Source organism: Mobula hypostoma, chromosome 10 (assembly GCF_963921235.1).
Source record: "Mobula hypostoma chromosome 10, sMobHyp1.1, whole genome shotgun sequence".
In the NCBI taxonomy this organism is placed as follows: domain Eukaryota; kingdom Metazoa; phylum Chordata; class Chondrichthyes; order Myliobatiformes; family Myliobatidae; genus Mobula; species Mobula hypostoma.
This window is the reverse complement of record NC_086106.1, coordinates 13,077,690-13,098,349: the sequence shown is the minus strand read 5'-3', so window position 1 is coordinate 13,098,349 and position 20,660 is coordinate 13,077,690. Positions and strand designations below refer to the sequence as shown.

Sequence of the window (20,660 nt, the reverse complement as noted above, 5' to 3'; positions counted from 1 at the left end):
GTGAGCAGTTTCAAGTTCCTCAGTATACACATCACCGGTGATCTCACCTGGACTGTACACACCAGCTGTGTGGCAAAAAAAGCACAACAGAGTCTCTTCTACCTCAGGCCAGTGAAGAAGTTCAGCATGGACCCCTGAAACCTCAAGACCCTCTACAGCGGCACCATTGAGAGCATCCTGACTGGCTGTATCACAGCCTGGTATGGGAACTGAACCAACCTTGATCGCTGGGCACTGCAGAGAGTGGTACAGACAGCCCAGCGCATCTGTGAACGTGAACTTCCCTCCATTGAGGACACTTACAGCAGCAGGTGCAGAAAGAAGACCTGGAAAATCATCGGGGACACCAGTCACCTCAACCATAAACTGTTTCAGCTGCTTCCGTCTGGCAAACGCTCCCACAGCATTAAAGCTAGGATCAATAGGCTGCAGGGCAGCTTCTTACTACACACCATGAAACTTTTTCAGATGTATGTACATTGCAACAGAGTCAAAACGCAAAGATTTTTACTCCCTCATGTTGTAGGATGGATGTAAGATTTAAATAAATTCTAAATTCAAATCACAGGTGGCATTGAGTCAGTTTACCGGACCAAGAGAGTGGCTGAATGTGCTGCAACAACAACCTCTCGCCCAACATCACTAAAACTAAAGAGCTGATTGTTGACTCTGGAAGGGGAAGGAGAGTGAGCATCCACCAGTCTACAGTGGCAGATCAGTGGTGGAGAGAATCAGCAGCTTTAAATTCCTGGCCGTTAACCTGTTCAGAGTTGCATAGATGCAATCACAAGGCAGCATCTTTTCAAAGGAGATTGACGAGGTTCAGCTTGTTATTTAATACTCCAACAAACTTCTATAGACATATTATTGGAAGTGTCCTGACTGGTAGCATCGTGGTCTGATATGGCAATTCAAATTGCCAGAATGGACGAAGCTGCAAGGAGTCACGGATTCTGCCCAGTACATCATGGGCACGTCTCTCCCACAATTCGTAGTATCTACAGGAGGTGATGACTCAAAAAGGCAACATCCATCATCAAAGATACTCACCATCCGGACCATGCCATTTGCTTGCAGCTACACACTGTGTTAATTGCAAGTATGGAGGAAGAACTACACAACTTAATTGATATAGTTGTTGAAGAAAGTGAAAAAATGGGTCTATCTATCAATTGCAAAAATACAGAATGTATGGTAATATCCAAAGAAGGAGAATCCTATCTGCAGGCTGAGAGTAAACGGGGAAGACATAAAACAAGTACAGAACTTTTGCTACTTAGAAAGCTGCGTGACATCAGATGGCAGGTGCGACATGGACATCAAAAGAAGAATAGGGATGGCAAAAGACACCTTTACAAGAATGAAGAGTATACTGACCAATACTAAACTAGGCATGACAACCCACCTCACAGTACTGAAATGTTACATTTATCCAGTTATGTTATATGGCTCAGAATGTTGGACAATATCTAGTAACATGAGGAAATGAATTGAAGCAGCAAAGATGTGGTTTTTGAGGAGGATGCAAAGAATATCAATGGATATCTAACAAGGATGTCATGAACAGAGCAAGCACAAAAGGAGAAATAATGTACAAGATCATGCAAAGGCAACGTAACTTCGCTGGACATGTGATTAGGAAAGAGGAGTTAGAAAGCACAGTAATTATGGGAAAGATTGAAGGGAAGAAAGCAAAAGGAAGGCAAGGACAAATGATGATGGAGACAGCAGCCAGAGAACTGGAAATGAATACCAGTGAATTGATCCACTTGACCCGGAACAGGAGTGTGTGGGCCATGGCAGTCAAACTCAAACTGGGCACGGCACCTGATGATGATGATGATGATGATGACCATCAGACAGGAGGCACAGAAGCCTGATGTCCTGGTTCAATAACACCAAGTTCAAGAACAGCTATATCCACCTCAACTACTCAGTTCTTGAACCAACAGCACAATCTTAATCACTGGATTTTAACAACCCTTTAACCACTTTGACCACTGTACAGTACAATGGACTTTGTCTATTTTTGTTCTAATTGTAAATGAGAATCCACGGATGCTGGAATTCCAAACAACACACACACACACACACACAAAATGCCGGAGGAACTCAGCAGGTCAGGCAGCATCTATGGTAAAAGAGTAAACAATCGATGTCTCGAGCTGAGACCCTTCTTCAGGACTGGAGAAAAAAAAGATGAGAAGTCAGAGTAAGAAGGTGGAGGGAAGGGGAGGAAGAAATACAACATACTAGGTGGTAGTGAAAATGGGAGAGAGGGAGGGGTGAAGTAGAGAGCTGGGAAGTCGATTGGTGTAAGAGATAAAGCGCTGGAGAAGGGGCAATCTGATAGGAGAGGACAGAGGGCTACGGAAGAAAGGGAAGGGGGAGGAGCACCACAGGGAGGTGATGGGCAGGTAAGGAGATAAGGTGAGAGACGGAAATGGGAATGGGGAATGGTGAAGGAGAGTTGGGGGGGGGGTACATTACTGGAAGTTCAAGAAATTGATGTTCTTGCCATCAGGTTGGTGGCTACCCAAATGGAATATAAGGTGTTATTCCTCCAACCTGAGCATGGCCTCATCGCAGCAGTAGAGAAGGCCATAGAATGACGTGTTGGAATGGGAATGGAAAGTAAAATTAAAGTTAAAATGGGAGGCCACTGGGAGATCCTACTTTTCTGGCAGATGGCGTGTAGGTGCTCAGTGAAGCAGTCTCCCAATATACGTCGGATCTCACTGATATACAGAAGGCCACACCGGGAGCACAGGATACAATAGAAGATCCCAGGGGACCTTGTGCATTTAACAATAAACCTGACTTCATCTTCAAGGATTACACAAGGCAAAATCTTCACTTTACACTACAGAAAAAAAACTCATGTGTTGCTGCCTGCTTCTCTCTGCCAACAGAGGTTACATCCTCAGTTTCAAGCTACGTAGAAATTTGGTGATCCCACTGACATTTTGGCATTATACAAGCAGCAAGATATTGCTCCCATCAAAGTGATTTATTGTCATATAGAGGCAGAAGAAAGGAAATTATAGGCCAGCTAATCTGACCTCAGTGATTAGGAAGATGTTGGAGTCGATTGTTAAGGATGTGGTTTTGGGGTAGTTGGAGGCAAATGATAAAATAGGCCATAAACAGCATGGTTTCCTCAAGGAAACATCTTGCCTTGAAATAACAAACAGGACTGACAAAGGAGAATCAGTTGATGTTGCGTACTTGGATTTTCAGAACACCTTTGACAAGCTGCCATACATGAGGCCGCTAAACAAGCTACGAGCCTGTGGTATTACAGGAATGATTCTAGCATGGATAAAACAGTGGCTGACTGGCAGGAGGCAAAGAGTGGGAATAAAGGGAGCTTTTTCTAGCTGGCTGTCAGTGACTAATGGTTTTCCACAGAATTCTATGTTGGGACTGATTCTGTTTATGTTATATGTCAACTATTTGGATGATAGAATTGAAGACTTTGTTGCCAAGTTTGCAGACAATAGAAAAACTTGTGGAGGGACATGAAGTTTTGAGGAAACAGAGGAGACTCAGACAGATTAGGAGAATGGGCAAAGAAGTGGCAGATGGAATACAGCATCGGGAAGCGTACGGTCATGCAATTTGGTCGAAGAAATGAAAGGGTTGTCTATAAAATACAAAAATCTGAGGTGCAAAGGGATTTAGGAGTCCTTGTGCAGGATTCCCTAAAGGTTATTTTGCAGGTTGAGTCGTAGCGGGGATGGCAAATGTGATGTTAGCATTCATTTCAAAAGGACTAAAATATAAAAGCAAGGATGTAATGTTGAGAATTTATAAAGCACTTGTAAGGCCTCATTTGGAGTATTGTGCGTAGTTTTGGGCCCCTTATCTTAGAAAGGATGTGATGAAACTGGAGAGGGTTCAAAGGAGGTTCACGAAAATGATTCCAGAGTTGAATGACTTGTCATATGAAGAGCATTTAATGGCTGAGGGTCTGCATTCACTGAAATTCAGAAGAATGAGGAGTGACTTAATTGAAACCTATCAAATGATCAATGGCCTTAATAGAGTGGACGTGGAGAGAACATTTCCTATTGTGGGAGAGTCTAAGACCAGAAGACACAGCAAATGACAGAGGGTGTCATTTTAGGATGGAGATGAGGAGGAATTTCTTTAGCCAGAGAGTAGTGAATCTGTGGAATCCATTGACACAGGCGGCTGTGGAGGTCAAGTCATTGGGTATATTTAAAGGCAGAGGTTGATAGATTCTTGATCAGTCAGAGCATGAAGGGATATAGGGAGAAGGCAGGAGTTTGGGTCTGAGAGGAAAATCATGAAGTGGCGAAGCAGACTCGATGGGCCAAATGGCCTAATTTTGCTCCCATGTCTCATGGTGTTATGGTCATATCCTCACATGCAATTAAAATTTACTTGCAGCAGCATGGCAGACACAGATTACAAAAGCAGTATTTATAAGAAAAATATAAATTATACACAATTTTAGCAAGAACACAGTAAGAACTGAAAATGACCACTTTAGTGCTGTGATCAGAATAGTCGTTGTGTTGGTAAACTTCAGTGATTAGGGTTTAGCCATTTGGCAGCATTAGTTCTTGATAGTTCCAATCTACAGCAAATAAAGTTGACCAAGAAAGAAATCTTGACAACATTAGGCAGTATGTGCCTTCATCTGAGTTTGCTCAGATTTGGTATGTCGTCAAAGACACACAAATTTCTACAGCTGTACCATGGAGATTACGCTAACTGGCTAGAGTGGAGGGTGGCTGCTACAGCACAGGATCAAAGTAAGCTGCAGAGAGTTGTAAACTTAGTCAGCTCCATCAGGGGCACTAGCCTCCGTAGTATCCAGGAGCAATGAATCAAAAAGGCAGGATCCATCATTAAGGACCCCCATCATCCAGGTCATGCCTTCTTCTCATTGCTACCATCAGGAAGGGGATACAGGAGTCCGAAGCCAAACACTCAACGATGGAGGAACGGATTCTTCCCCTTTGCCACCCATTTTTTGAATGGACATTGAACCCATGAACACTTTGTTATTTCCATTTTTTACCTCTAATATTAGCCGGCCAGTTGTGCAGTGGCATCTGTGCCGGACTTCGAGGTGAGTGGTCCTGGGTTCGAATGGGCCCAGTTCCCTGCACGCTTTCCACTGTGCTGGGCTGAGCACTGAGCTAGCAACTCGGCCTCATAAAAAAAAAACAGACAAACGCTAAAGAAATGGCAAGGTTGCCTCCCGATGTGCCACAATGGGCAGAACAATAAATTTCACGACATATGCCAGTGATATTGAACCTGGTTCTGATTGTAATTTGATCCATAGCCATCTTTGATTTATTTAATGGGAGTTGAAAAGAAAATGATAAAGTGTAACCGAGTGTTAAGTTTTTTGATCCATTCCTTGCTGCTGGAAGTTGTTTGGTATGTAGCAATACCAGTACCTGTGTAAGTGTACATAAGCCAGTGGTGGGTACTGACTAATTGATTGCACTTTACCATGTTCAGAGCAGGGCAATTCTTTTCACTTTCTATTAGTGAAGGGAAAGCTGCATCTTCATGTGTCATTCAAACCCACTTAAGCAAAACCCACAGGCTTCTGCATGAATGAAAGCTTTCTCTGAGTCCTCGGTAAAGTACTATGCAAAATAAAATATCTTTCAATTTCAACAAGAATGAATCCTCTGAGTCCTCGATAAAGCCAACTGCAAAATAAAAACTGCAGGAAAATGCAGTAAAGTCTAAAGTACAAGCGAGACAAACAGCTTCTGTTGTTGTGTGAATGAAATCACCAGAGAAAATTCCTGGTAGATACAAAACAGCTTCTTTACTCAACAAAACGGTACAGCGGGCATCATACAGAGACACTTTCAGTGGAAAGGTCTGCTGGCCCGACATAAGGCTCAATATTTTATGTGTTAAACACAAAGGACAATACTATATTTACAAAGTATAGACAATGCTTTCTTTTGAAACTACATACAAACTTCACACCTCCTGATTCGCATCCATATCACAGATGCAAGCATTGTCTCCACTGGGATTCACAGGTTTGAGGAACCCATCGTTCAGACTTGTACAAATAAAATCTACAACACATATTCAAAGGTAGAAGACTGGTAGCCAAAGCCATTTGCTAAATCCAAAAATCACTAACAGCTTTGTTAAGAGCTAGTGCCTTGGAACAATTACCTTTCATTACCTTTTTTCTGAACTAAAGAAAAATTCTGGTTCTGTAAAAGACACTTCTATCTCATAGTACAGATGCTTCTAACCTGTTTAATTTCAATAACTATGTGACCTCAATTAAGAACTAAGTGTAAACACAAGAAAGTCTGCAGATACTGAAAAATCCAAAGCAACACACAGAAAATGCTGGAGATCTCAGCAGGCCAGGCAGCATCTATGGGAAAAAAATAACAAATTGACGTTTCAGGCCTAGACCTTTCTTCAGGACTGAGAAAGATGAGGGAAGATGCAAGAATTAAAAAGATGGGGGGTGGGGAAGGTGATGGATGAAGCCAGGTGGGTGGGAAAGGTCAAGGGCTGGAGGAGAATGAATCTAATAGGAGAGAAGAGTTGTCCATAGGAAAAAGGAAGGAGGACGGGACCCGGGGGAAGTAATTGGCAGGTGAGAAGAAGTAAAAGGTCGGGGGAGTAGGGAACTAAGTGATTGTCTTGGATGCCATAGGCACCCAAGTATCCCAATACTTGAAACTGACCTCCTTTTGGGCTAATCACCTACTTGATTAAATGTAAGCACCTTGTAAATTGATTTTCAGTAAAGCTGTAGAAGAAGTGTGGTTTTAAACTTTCTGGTTCCATCCTCCGTGCTTTCTTCCACCTCTTTCACTTGGAAGTAATTTTTCTATCTGTGTCTTCTTCAGCTTTTTCAAACTTGCTCTATTCTCAGAAGAAGTTGCATCAGGCTTCCTATTTCTGAGTCCAGGTAATTTCAACAAGAATCCAATGATAGTCAGTCTTCTCTCTTAAATTAAAATCTACACTAAAACTCAGTAAAATTAAAACCACACAATCATTGATCCATAGAGTCATAAAGCACAGAAGTAGGCTCTTAAGGCCCATCTCATCAATACCAGTTTACACACGATAATCCTATTTGCCTTATCTCCCTATGCCTTTCCTATTCAAGGACCTGTCCACATGCCTTTTAAACATTGCTTCTACCACCTTATTGTAGCTAACACTTGTTAACACTTGCTATTGTAGATAGCACTTGTTGTAGATAACCACTGTGCTCTGAAAAGGGTACCTCGTAATCCCCTTTAAATTTCTCCCCTCTCTTCTTAACCCTATGCCCTCTAGATCTATACTTTGCTGCCCTGGGTAAAAGATTCTGACTCTCTATCTTATCTCTTCCCCTTATGTAATCCTCTATAAGGTTATCCCTCATCCCTCTATATTCTAGTGAGAATAAAATCAAACATTTAAATCTCTCCTTATAATTATAGCCTCCATTCAAGGCAACACTGTGTAAATTTCTTCTGCTTTTATCTCTATTGCTACCATATCCTCACTGTAGTTGTGAAACCAGAATTATATATGATTTTGCTTTGAAGTTGAGTAGTAACATGAGGGACTTAACCTCAATCCTTTATTTAGTATTACTGGCAAAGTTTTTATCAAAGGTTCAAAGGTTCACTTATTAACAAAGTATGTATGCAGTATACAGCTCCGAGATTCATCTTCTCCAGATAGCCACAAAACAAAGAAAACAATGGAGGTCATTCAAAGAAACTGAGGTCTTACTTCAAAGGTAGGCAAGTTGTTAGAGAAGATCCTGAGAGGCAGGATTTATGAGCATTTGGAGAGATATAATCTGATTAGGCATAGTCAGCATGGCTTTGTCAAGGGAAGATCATGCCTTATGAACCTGATTGAGTTCTTGAAGGATGTAACAAAACACATTAATGAAGTTAGAGCAGTGGATGTAGTGTATATGGATTTTAGTAGGGCATTTGATAAGGTTCCCCTGTGAGGCTCATTCAGAAAGTAATGAGGCATGGGATTCAAGGAGATCTTCCTTTGTGGACCCAGAATTGGCTTGCTCACAGGAGGAAAATGGTGGTTGTGGATGGTTCGTATTCTGCTTGGAGGACAGTGACCAATGATGTTCTGCAGGAATCTGTTCTGGGATCTCTCCTCTTTGTGATTTTTATAAATGACCTGGATGAGGAAATAGAAGGATGTGCTTGTAAGTTTCTTGATGATACAAAAGTTGGGAGTGTTGTGGATAGTCTGGAGGTTACAGTGGGACATCGATACAATGCAGAACTAGGCTGAGAAGTGACAGATGGAATTCAACTCAGGTAAGTGTGAAGTGGTTCATTTCGGTAGGTCAAATTTGAAGACAGAATATAATATTAATAGTAAGACGTTTGGCAGTGTGGAAGATCAGTAAGATCTTGGGGTCTATGTCCATAGGACACTCAAAGCTGCTGGGCAGATTGACAGTGTTGTTAATAGGAGTATGGTATGTTGACTTTCATCAACCATGGGATTGAGTTCAAGAGCCGTGAGGTAACGTTACAGCTATATAAGACCTTATTTAGACCCCACTTGGAGTATTGTGTTCAGTTCTGGTCATCTCACTACAGGAAAGTTGTGGATACTATAGAAACTCTCAAACTCATTATTTGCGAAATTGCAACTGGACAAAGAAAAAAAACAAATCGTTTTTGCTTTTTATCTATTCATCCTAATGAGGAGGAAATGCGAAAAGCTACAACTGAGAGAATAATTTGAGGAACCAAAAGAAATTGGTGCACAGCATGATAATATAAACTACATGTGATCATTCACAGGAATCAACTTCACGTGCTAAATAATCTGCTCATTCTGCAATTTCATAATTTTATGTGTTGTGTGAAATTGAACTAAACAACACATGCATCACCTACCTCTTCGTTATCAGTCATAAAGATAAAATCGCCATTCCAAGAATGGATAAAAAATTTGATGAAGGTATGAGGTGGAACCTTTGGTACAGCAAGCCATGTGGTGCCAAGATTGTAACTAAAAAAAAAAGCAAAGTTTTTATAATTGAGTAATTTATTCTGTTACATTTCAAAATACTCTTTGCAGGTTCTGGCTCAACAATCATTTTAAATACAAAATAAGTCATAAGAAATAGGGCAGTGAGCTATCATGTTGCATTTGTCAAAAGCAAGGCAAAACCTATATTCATCTTTAAATAAAGCTGAGGATTTAAGGCATTGGTCAGACAACACTTGGAATACTGTCAATGAGAGAAAATCTGCAGATGCTGGAAATCCAAGTAATGCACACAAAATGCTAGAGGAACACAGTAGGCTAGGCAGCATGGATGGAAAACAGTACAGTTGGCGTTTCTGGCCAAGATCCTTCAACAGCACTAGAGAAAAAATGATGGGAAGTTAGAGATAGGAGGTGGGGCTAGGGAGGGAGAGAAACACAAGGTGATAGGTGAAACTGGGAGAGGGGTGGGGATGAAGTCAAGAGCTGGGAAGTCGAGAGGTAAAAGAGAAACAGGGCTGGAGAAGGGGGAATTTAATAGGAGGGCACAGAAGGCCATGGAAGAAAGAAAAGGGGGAAGAGCACCAGAGGGAGGCAATGGACAGGCAAGTAGATAAGGTGAGAGAGGGAAAAGGGGTTGGCCATTACTGGAAGTTCGAGAGATCGATGTTCGTGCCATCAGGTTGGAGGCAACCCAGATAGAATACAAGGTGCTGTTCCTCCAACCTGAGTGTTGCCTCATCGTGACAGTAAAGGATGCCATGGATTGACATGTCAGAATGGGAATGGAAAGTGGAATTAAAATGGGTGGCCATTACGAGATCCTGCTTTTTCTGGCAGACAGAGCATAGGTGCTCAGCAAAGCAGTCTCCCAATCTATGTCGGGTCTCAGAGATATACAGGAAGCCACACTGGGTAGCAGCGGAATCAATAGATGACCCCAACAGACTCACAGATAAAATTGCACCTCACCTGGACGGACTGTCTGGGGCTCTGAATGATAGTGAGGCAGGAAGTGGAGGGGCAGTTGAAACACTTGTTCTGCTTACAAGGATAAGTGCCAGGAGGGAGATCATGGAGAGGGACGAATGGACAAGGGAGTCATGTAGGGAGCAATCCCTGCGGAAAGCAGATAGTGGGGGGGGGGCGTGGGGAGGGAAAGAGGTGCTTGGTGGTGGGATCCCATTAGAAATGGCGGACCATCCCCTTTTACTTCTCTCACCTTATCTACTTGCCTGTCCATTGCCTCCCTCTGGTGCTCCTCCCTCTTTTCTTTCTTCCATGGCCTTCTGTCCTCTCCTATTAGATTCCCCCTTCTCCAACCCTGTATCTCTTTCACCAATCAACTCCCAGCTCTTTACTTCATCCCGCTGCTCTTCCTGGTTTCACCTATCACCTTGTGTTTCTCCTTCCCCACCCCTACCTTCCAACTCTGGCTCATTTTTTTTTCTCCAGTCCTGTTGAAGAGTCTTGGCCCGAAACATCGACTGTACTCTTTTCCAGAGACTTGATACTGTACTCAGCCTGGCCTGCTGAGTTCCCCCAGCATTTTGTGTGTTGCTTGGAGTATCACGAGCAGTTTTGGGTCCCTTATCTGAGAAAGGATGTACTGGCGTTCGAGAGGGTTCAGAGGAGGTTCATGAGAATGAGCTCAGGAATGAAAAGGGTAACATATGAGGAGTATTTGATAGCTCTGGACCGGTACTTGCTGAAGTTTGGAAGGACAGGAGAGGAACTCATTGAAACCTATTTAACATTGAAAAGCCTAGATACAGTAGATGCGGAGAGGATGCTTCCTATAATGGGGAAGTCTAGGACCAGAGGGCCTCAGAATAGAAGGATGTTACTTTCAAATAGAGATGCTGAGAAGGAATTTCTTTAGCCAGAAGGTAGTCAGACTGTGGAATTCATTGTCACAGGCAGATATGGAGGACAAGTCAATGGATATATTTAAAGCGGAGGTTGATAGGTTCTTGTTTCGTAAAGACTACAAGGATTATGGGAAGAAGGCAGGAGATTAGGGTTGAAAAGGATAATAAATTAGCCATGTTGGAATGGCAGGGAATACTCAATGGGTCGAATGGCCTAATTCTGCTCTTATGTCTTATGAATGTTTCTTAGTTCATGTTAAATTGGATATACAATAAAACTGATATCACACAATTTGAAAGTCTTTATGGTTCACATTATGATTCACTATATGGTTTAGCAGCCGGTATCTGTCATACTTCTTTCTCATTCAGCAGTCTTGCTCTCACACTCCTCTCCCTCTCACCAAGGTCCAAGTCCCTAAGCTTCAATTCTTAGCAGCACTCTGGGTGGCGTGGTGGGGATACAGCTCTACTAAAGAAGGTGCAAGGCGCTCCTTCCCTCTCCTAGCCTACAGGTCACCCTTGGGCAAGGTGTAATACCTGCTTAGTGCAACACACCCCCCCCCCACCCCCAATAAGGGTCAGGTGAAGCCACGGGAGCAAATGGTGGATGGTCGTATGAGCAGCTGGTGTATATCACATGTCCTGGTTATACTATCACTAATGCCAGGTAGACAATCTCTGAAGTTTATTGATAACGGCTGAGGTCACCCATCATGTAGAGACACTGCCCAGAAGAAGGCAATGGCAAACCACTTCTGTAGAAAAAGTTGCCATGAACTACGGACCATGATCGTCCATGACATACGACACAGCACGAAATGAGGATGATGACGACCCTGGTTCACATGTTCCATTCCCATTTATTACTTTTCAACTCATCAGTGCTCTGATTCCTGCACCCCCTTTAAACTTGGACGATAGTGGGGTGTGGCTCATTTTCTGCCTGGAATCCATACAGGGGGTGGAGATAGAGGCTGACACTTTAGGGATATTTAACAGACTCTCACTTGGGCAATGGATGAAAGAAGAATGGAGAAGAATGAGCTATGTAAGTGGGAAGGGTTAGATTGATCAAGGCATAGGTTGAAAGATTGGCACATCATGAGCCAAAAGACCTGTACTGTGCTGTGCTGTTCCATGTTTATCTGGTACACTGTAAGATATATTATAACACTGTGTAACATCAGTGATATTATCTCTATTCATGTCCTGACAAACTACTTATCAAGCAACACACACAAAATGCTGGAGGAACTCAGCAGGCCAGGCAGCATCTATGGAAAGGAGTACACTCGACATTTCAAGCCAAGACCTTTCCTCAGGAAAAGCTATTTGATAAGTTATTTATCAAGTCTTTTTAAATTTTATAAATAGTTTGCAAGAAACAACATCAGATAGTCTGGGAAATATGCTGGTATTAACAAGGAATTATCTAAATTTTAGATTGCATCATAGAGAGATTTAATACTCTCATTATCCAACTGATGTTTGATCATTTTCAGAGTGTCACAGTGGATAACTAGATTCCTAACAGTAGACAGCAAGATTTTATTCAGTGGTGGTCTACTACACTTGAATCATTACAATAACAGCTAGTTGAGTGGGGTCACAGCAACAACCTTGCATTCAGCATCAGTGAGACCAAAGAACTGATCGTGGGCTTCAGAAAGGGTAAGACAGGGGAACACACACCAGTCCTTATCAAGGGATCAGAAGTGGAAAGGCTGAGCCATTTCAAGTATCTGGGTGTCAACATCTCCCAGGACCTATTCTGGGCCCAACATATCAATGCAGTTGCAAAGAAGGCACAACTGCAGATATATTTCATTAGGAATTTGAGGAGATTTGGTAAGCCACCAAAGACAAATGCAAATTTCTACAAATGTACAAATGTACGAGCATTCTAACTGGCTGCATCACCATCTGGTATGGAGGCACTGCACAGGATCAAAATAAGCTGCAGGAAGTTGTAAACTCAGTCAGCTCCATCATGGGCTCTAGCCTCCCTTTTTAAAATATATTTTTTTATACTAGCCTCCCTAGCATCCAAGATATCTTCAAGAAGTGATGCCTCAAAAAGGCAGCATCCATCAGTAAGGATCTCCATCACCCACGCATAGGTACATACACACGCACACACAGAAAATTTTGTAAACCAGAATATTATGGGGCTGAAATGGTGATGGCTGTTCCTAAACTATTCTGCAGCATGTGCATCAAAACATGAGGAGGTATGCTGCACGATGCACAATCTTGCCATCATTTTGACCGAGCCCTTACCAGCAGCTAGGTAGGTGGCTGTGAAGTAAGAGCGTTGGGTGTAGGCGTAAAGGACACATGGACAAGGAAATTGGTAGCTATGATAACCAGGCCAATTCATAAAACTGGGTTAACAGAAGTAATAGATCAAATCAAAAATAGTAAACCAATTGGTTGAATTTTTTTCAAACTTGCCAAGTCTCATGAAGACAGCAGAAGATTGGAAAACAGCCAAAGTGACTCCTTCGTTTAAGAGGGAATCGACAAGAAGGGGAACTACAGGCCATTTAGATTGACATCTATTATTCACAATGTGCTAGTGTCACTAACCAAAGAGGACATGATTAATTCTTTAGCAAAACTGAATATAATCATATAAGCATGGTTTTATGGAGGCTAAATAATGTTTTACAAGTTTGTTCCAATTCTTGAGGATGTTACATACAGAGTTGACAGAGAGCAGCCTATAGATATGTGAGGCCCTGCGTTGGTTGGGGGCGATCATGGATGTTGTGTCCCAGCTGTCTGCATGTCTACATTCAGTTGATACACGTTCCAGGGCAGTACGACATGCAGAGCAACCTATGCCCATGCAGCAGACTCCCCCTTTCCATGCAGCTCATGAATCTAAAGGAAAGGCAAAGACCAGTACAGTTTGGCACCAGCAGCGTTGCAGGAGTTGCCAGTCCGCTTTGAACTCAAGGCAGAACTGCTTTGGGATTCCAGCTCGCGATTTTTCCTCGCTGTTTACTCTCGAAGCATTACCCATGAGTGGGTATAGCCGCGTGGCAGCAGAGCTTTGAGACCAGAGTTTTCCTTCTCCTAGATGAGCTGCCAACCACAGCTAATAAGACCCATCTGTCCAGACCAGTAACCCACCTTTGCCCCTTCTCCTGTCAGTAGAAATGATTCTGACAAGCTTCGTAGCTAAGCCACATTTGAAGGCTGAATTTGGTTGTCATACCCCATAGGGAGCATTTAATAGTTAGTAGGAGCTTATCCCGACTAACGCCCCACCCCAATCTCCTCCATACAGCTACGACAACCACAACGAACCGACCTCTAGATACATATAATGTATTTAGACTTCCACAAGGCATTTGACAAGGTGGTACAGAAGAGGCTAGTGCCTAAACAGAGGGCTTTACAACAGGTAGTCAGAACTGCACCAGAGGGAGACGATGGGTAGGCAATGAGGTAAGGTGAGAGAGGGAAAAGAGGAATAGGGAATGGTGGGAAGTGGGAGGAAGCATCAAGAAATCGATGTTCATGCCATCAGGTTAGAGGCTACCCAGACAGAATAGAAGGTGTTGTTCCTCCAACCTGAGTGTGGCCTCATCGCAGCATTAGAGGAGGCCGTGGACTGACATATTGGAATGGGAATGGGAAGTGGAATTAAAATGTGTGGCTACTGGGAGATCCTGCTTTTTCTGGCGCTTGGCGAAGTGGTCTCCCAATCTACATCGGGTATCACCAATATACAGGAAGCCACAACGGGAGCACAAGACATAGTGTATTAACCCAACAGACTCACAGGCGAAGTGTCGTTTATAGAGTCTTAAATAAGGGTCTCAGCCTGGAACGTCAATTAATTACTCTTTTCCTTAGATACTGCCTGACCCGCTGAGTTCCTCCAGCATTGTGTGTGTGTTCTTTGGGATTTCCACTAGCTGCAGACTTTCTCATGTTTGTAACCCTGGGATTCGTTCTTGGCCTTCAGCCATTTATTTTTTTGTTTTCATGACCTGAAGGAGGAAGAAAATATCAGGTTTCCAAGTCTACCAGCGACACAAAAATAAGTAGAAAGGCATTTATTTGCAATGTGATTCTGCAATGGGTTACAGCTAGCTTGAGTGATTAGCAAAGGCTTGGCAAATGGAGTCAAATGTGAGAAAGTGGGAGGTCATACACTTTGGTAAGTGAAATTATAAAGCAGATTATTGGCCAGAAAGGATAGAGTACAGGCAGGTCTAACAAATAGTTAAGAAGGCAAACAGCACATTGGTCTTCATTGCAAAGGGATTGGAGATTAAAAATAATGAGGATTGATTATAGTTCCAGAGGATGTTGCTGAAGCTAAACTTGAAATACTGTGCACAGTTTTGGTACCTTTATCTGGTAAAGGATATAATAGCATTGAAGGCAGTCAAAGAACAACAACTAGGATAATTCTTGGGATGATAGGACTGTCCTTTCAACAGAGGCTAGACAGATAGAGCCTCTATTTCTTGGAATTCATAAGGACTTACCCAAACTTGTAAGATTCTAAGGAAACTTGACCTGGTAGATAGAGAGATTTTTAATGTTCTTGCTGATGTGAGACAGCCACAAACAAGTAGTCACAGCTTCACAATAAGGGAATTGTCATTCAAGATGATTATTTGAAAATCTGGAAAGCTACCTGTTAGTTATGTTGGGAAAAATAAAAACAAATCCTATCCATCCAACTGTTACTCCATCTGTCTACCACTGTCAACAAAATGATGGAATGTCAAAAATCTTAACAAGCTGCACTTATAATAAGCTGTTCACCAATGCTCAGTTTGTGTTTTATAGGAACTATTCAAATCCAAATGTTATTTCAGTAATAGTGAGAAAGAACTGAATTCTACAGCTGAGGTGAGAGTGAATGCCCAATGATAATACTGCAAATTCCAAACTATATTAATGAAGATTTATTTTTTTCTCCTTTGATTTCAGTAATGTGCAGGTAAGATCCCAGGTATTGCAATTTCCTGGGATTGCTGGTACCTTATTTATTCTGGCATTTGTCAACTGCTTTTAGCTGCCTAAAACATCTGATCTTAAATGCACAGATGGATTTTGTGCAGAGGAAAGCTCTCCACTCTGTCAGTGTGTAGGTGATTGTGGTACATGAGAAGAAATTCGTCAGGATGAATGCCATGCTTCCTGGAAGCAAACACGACTCCTTTATCTATAGGGAGTTTGCTCTGTCTGACATTTGCAGTAGCCCGCACAGATTGGAAGGGTAAACTGTGGGAGCCATGAACTACTTTCTACTTTCCTTTCTCTCACGTCAATATTTCCTCCAAGCACAGCAGAAGAACATAAATAGAATGAAAGATGTACAAGGAACCAACTTGGTAGTGTGAACTGTCACTGGTCTTTGCAAGATGAGATTTTGTTGCCTTATTTTCAGGTCACCCGCAGTGCACATCATGCAGATATGGAGACATTATGTGCTGCATGCTGCATAGTCAAGCAAAGCATGTACTGTGGGTACTGCCAGATCAGGAGAAATAAAGAAACCTAGCACCTGAGGTGCAATAAGGAAAGCCTGAGCAAGTGAACAAAGGCCCTGCTCACACAGTCTCATCCTCCAGATGAGCAGAAGCATATACTAGCCATACAGTATATAAGGTAGCTCATTATAGAATGGCAACTTTCCATTAGCTTGCAAAATAAAATTCTTAACCGCAAGCCGTGTACCTTTCCGCAGTAGAAGCTCTAACAATAATATAGAAAATTAATAATCAGCTGGGAAAATTAAGATCACCTCAATTTTTTCTGTGTAGGTTCACATGTAAATGGAAGGATCACTGCATTAATTAATTTGATGCAACACACACAAGATGCTGGAAGAACTCAGCAGGCCAGGCAGCATCTATGGAAAAGAGTAAACAGCCAACGTTCCAGGCCAAGACCTTTCATTAGGACTGGAAAGAAAAAGGAGAAGTCAGTGTAGGAAGCTGGGAGGAGGGGAGGGAGAAATTCAAAGTGGTAGACAATAGACAATAGGTGCAGGAGTAGGCCATTCAGCCCTTCGAGCCAGCACCACCATTCACTGTGATCATGGCTGCTCATCCACAATCAGTACCCTTTTCCTGCCTTCTCCCCATATCCCTTCACTCCGCTATCTTTAAGAGCTCTATCTAATTCTTTCTTGAAAGAATCCAGAGAATTGGCCTCCACTGCCTTCTGAGGCAGAGCATTCCACAGAACCACAACCCTCTGTGTGAAAAAGATTTTCCTCAACTCCGTTCTAAATTGTTTACCCCTTATTCTTAAACTGTGGCCTCTGGTTCTGGACTCCCCCAACATCGGGAACATGTTTCCTGCCTCTAGTGTGTCCAATCCCTTAATAATCTTATATGTTTCAATCAGATCCCCTCTCATCCTTCTAAATTCCAGTGTATACAAGCCCATTCGCTCCAATCTTTCAACATATGACAGTCCCGCCATCCCGGGAATTAACCCAGTGAACCTATGCTGCACTCCCTCAATAGCTAGAATGTCCTTCCTCAAATTTGGAGACCAAAACTGTACACAATACTCCAGATGTGGTCTCACCAGGGCCCTGTACAACTGCAGAAGGACCTCTTTGCTCCTATACTCAACTCCCCTTGTTATTAAGGCCAATATGCCATTAGCTTTCTTCACTGCCTGCTGTAACTGCATGGTTATTTTCAGTGACTGATGAACAAGGACACCTAGATCTCGTTGTACTTCCCCTTTTCCTAACTTGACACCATTCAGATAGTAATCTGCCTTCCTGTTCTTGCCACCAAAGTAGATAACCTCACATTTATCCACATTAAACTGCATCTGCCATGCATCTGCCCACTCACCCAACCTGTCCAAGTCATTCTGCATTCTCATAACATCCTTCTCACATTTCACACTGCTTTGTGTCATCTGCAAATTTGCTAATGTTACTTTTAATCCCTTCATCTAAATTATTAATGTATATTGTAAATAGCTGCGGTCCCAGCACCGAGCCTTGCGGTACCCCACTAGTCACTGCCTGCCATTCTGAAAAGGACCCATTAATCCCTACTCTTTGTTTCCTATCTGCCAACCAATGTTCTATCGATGTCAGTACCCTACCCCCAATACCGTTTGCTCTAATTTTGCCCACTAACCTCCTATGTGGGACCTTATCAAAGGCTTTCTGTAAGTCCAGGTACACTACATCCACTGGCTTTCCCATGTCCATTTTCATAGCCACATTCTCAAAAAATTCCAGAAGATTAGTCAAGCATCATTTCCCCTTCGTAAATCCATGCTGACTCAGACCTATCCTGCTACTGCTATCCAAATACAGGTATGCCGCCATTTCATCTTTTATAATTGATTCCAGCATCTTCCTACCATCATCATGGTAGGCGATAAGTGAAACTGGGAGAGGGTGAGGGGGTGAAGTAAAGAGTTGGGAAGTTGATTGGTGAAAGAGATAAAGGGCTGGAGAAGGGGGAATCTGATAGGAGAGGACAGAAGACCATGGAAGAAAGGGAAGGAGGAGGAGCACCAGGGGGGAGGTGATGGGCAGGAAAGGAGATAAGGTGAGAGAGACTAACAGGAATGGGAAATGGTGAAGGGGGAGGCAATTACTGGAAGTTTGCAAAATCAATGTTCATGCCATCAGATTGGAGGCTACGCAGACAGAATATAAAGTGCTGCTCTTCCAAACTGAGTGTGGCCTCATCACTGCAGTAGAGGAGGCAATGGACTGACAATTTCTTGTGTTTGTAATTAATTTAATGGTTTGCTTCATTATCTCTGTTTACCGAATGAGTGGTAATTCACATAAAGAATGCAGAACTCCACACTGAAAACACTTTCTCTAGGAATCTGCACTCTGCAAGTATAAACATGTTGTTCGGTTCACCTTGATATATCTTGTGAGATCTTGAAATTTCCTCCAGATTTGGTTCAGAGTCCACTGTATAGCTACCTTATACTAGACCCTTCTCATGTTGGACTTAATGGTTCTCCTGGGCCCCTAACACACAAAATTTGTCCTACCATGTACCCTATTGCCTCCAAGAGGACAAAAACCTTGTCATGGTTTGAAGGCTTGTGTGCCTCAATGACATGGAGATCTACGTTGGCTGGAGTCAGGGTTTTATGCTTTGGCTCTTGGTAGGGTCGCCCATGCCAAACAGGTCAAAGGGTAGAGGCCAGACCAAGAGTGGTCCACCGATCCTGCAGGTTTGGGGGTTCAGCTCAGGGCTAGCAACCATGACTGGTAAAACAAAATTGTTACAGAAACAGCAATAAAGAATCCTTCTACATCTGAGTGCGACAGTATTCCTGAGTCTCCACCAAGGCTTGCATGACTGACAGTAGTGAAAACCGAGCTACTGACATGACGAAGGAAGCCCTGTAAACCGCCACAGATGGAGGACCTTCATTACTACAAAAATGCCCGTGGCATAATGGGCAGTAGTTGTTGTTCCTTTTCACCTCTGGTGGCATATCGAGCAGCATTTTTTCCCATTTCCTTAGCATTTGTCTGTTTTTACAAGGCCAAGTTGCTAGCTCGACGCTCAACCCAGCACGGATGGAAAGTATGCAAGGAGCCGGCCGGATTCAAACCCGAGACTACTCGCCTCGAAGTCTGATGCTGATGACACACCACCGGCCAACTAATGGGCAGTAGGCTAGGTATCTTACTGAGTAAAACTTCACATCATTTTGAGTGATTAAGGGAGTTACCTCCTTCTTCCAAGCAACCTTTCCCCTTCACAGAAGCCAAAGTACTGCTGTTTCGTGGTTGTCACATTCACATTGTTGAAGAATACTACACGGTAAAGAACTGAGAGATGCAGAAATTGGGTGAGGTCTCAGTCACATCCCACTCGAGCATAAGCCATCAATTTAGTATTCCATTGGCAGGGAACTAAATGGTGTCTACACAGCCACATATTTTACCCATGAACAGTGAATGCAATCAATGTCCAGGTAACCATATTCATCCAGTGTCACTAAGTGTAAATATTAGAACTTCTTTTCTTTCAACAATGCTGGAGTTCTCTTATGAGATGGTTTACAGCAGTTCGAAGAGATAACTCACCACTACTCTGCCAAATGCATTTAGAGACTTTGTCAGCAATGCTTCCTTGCACTAAGTTAGTTTTCAAAATCCTCATTCATCAACAGCTCCATTTCTTGCCTCCCCTCCCGCTCAGTATAGCAGTGACTTTCTGACCAAATATAAAATCAAGATGTAGCATAAAATAATATTCCCAACCAAACGTATGTCACATTCCATAGAAATATCAATTATTTATGCTGGATGTTGCTGTAATTCCTGCCTATTTATATCATACTTACTGATACACCAATCCCTAGCATAACTGAAGGAAGGCTAATCACTTTTGATGGAACAGATTACTGTTATGTACATACGTCTACTGATGCTTCTGGACACATCTTCAGTGATGTTCCTGGAATCATCGGGTATTTCAGGTCTTTCAACAGCATACAACCTTCTCCAGGTGACCCAGCCGGGGCTGATCAGACCCCAGCTTGAGTACAGATGGCTAGCTACTTACGACTCCATGGCTCCCCTCTTTTGAGCTACATCCATCTTGGTGCCCTCTCTGCCGCATCGGTGGTACTGCGGATGGCTCTCCTCTTCCTCTCTCCCTCGATGCCCAAACTGCTGAAGGCTCTAACTAAGGAACGGGCTGCGAATCCCCTACAACCAACCTCCACTGGGAGACACCTCACTCTCCATCCAGCCTGCCGACAGTTGCTGACCAGTCCTGC

The 20,660-nt window shown here is 42.8% G+C and overlaps 1 protein-coding gene across 1 annotated transcript in view; it reads right to left on the bottom strand.

The window, feature by feature from the left end:
* Positions 1-20,660, bottom strand: part of LOC134353207 (cation channel sperm-associated auxiliary subunit gamma-like) — a 175,624-nt gene that overhangs the window by 86,857 nt on the left and 68,107 nt on the right. Inside the window, exon 12 of the mRNA XM_063061224.1 lies at positions 8,919-9,033. Within this exon, the coding sequence (XP_062917294.1) occupies positions 8,919-9,033 (115 nt within the window). The remainder of the gene's footprint in view (positions 1-8,918; positions 9,034-20,660) is intronic.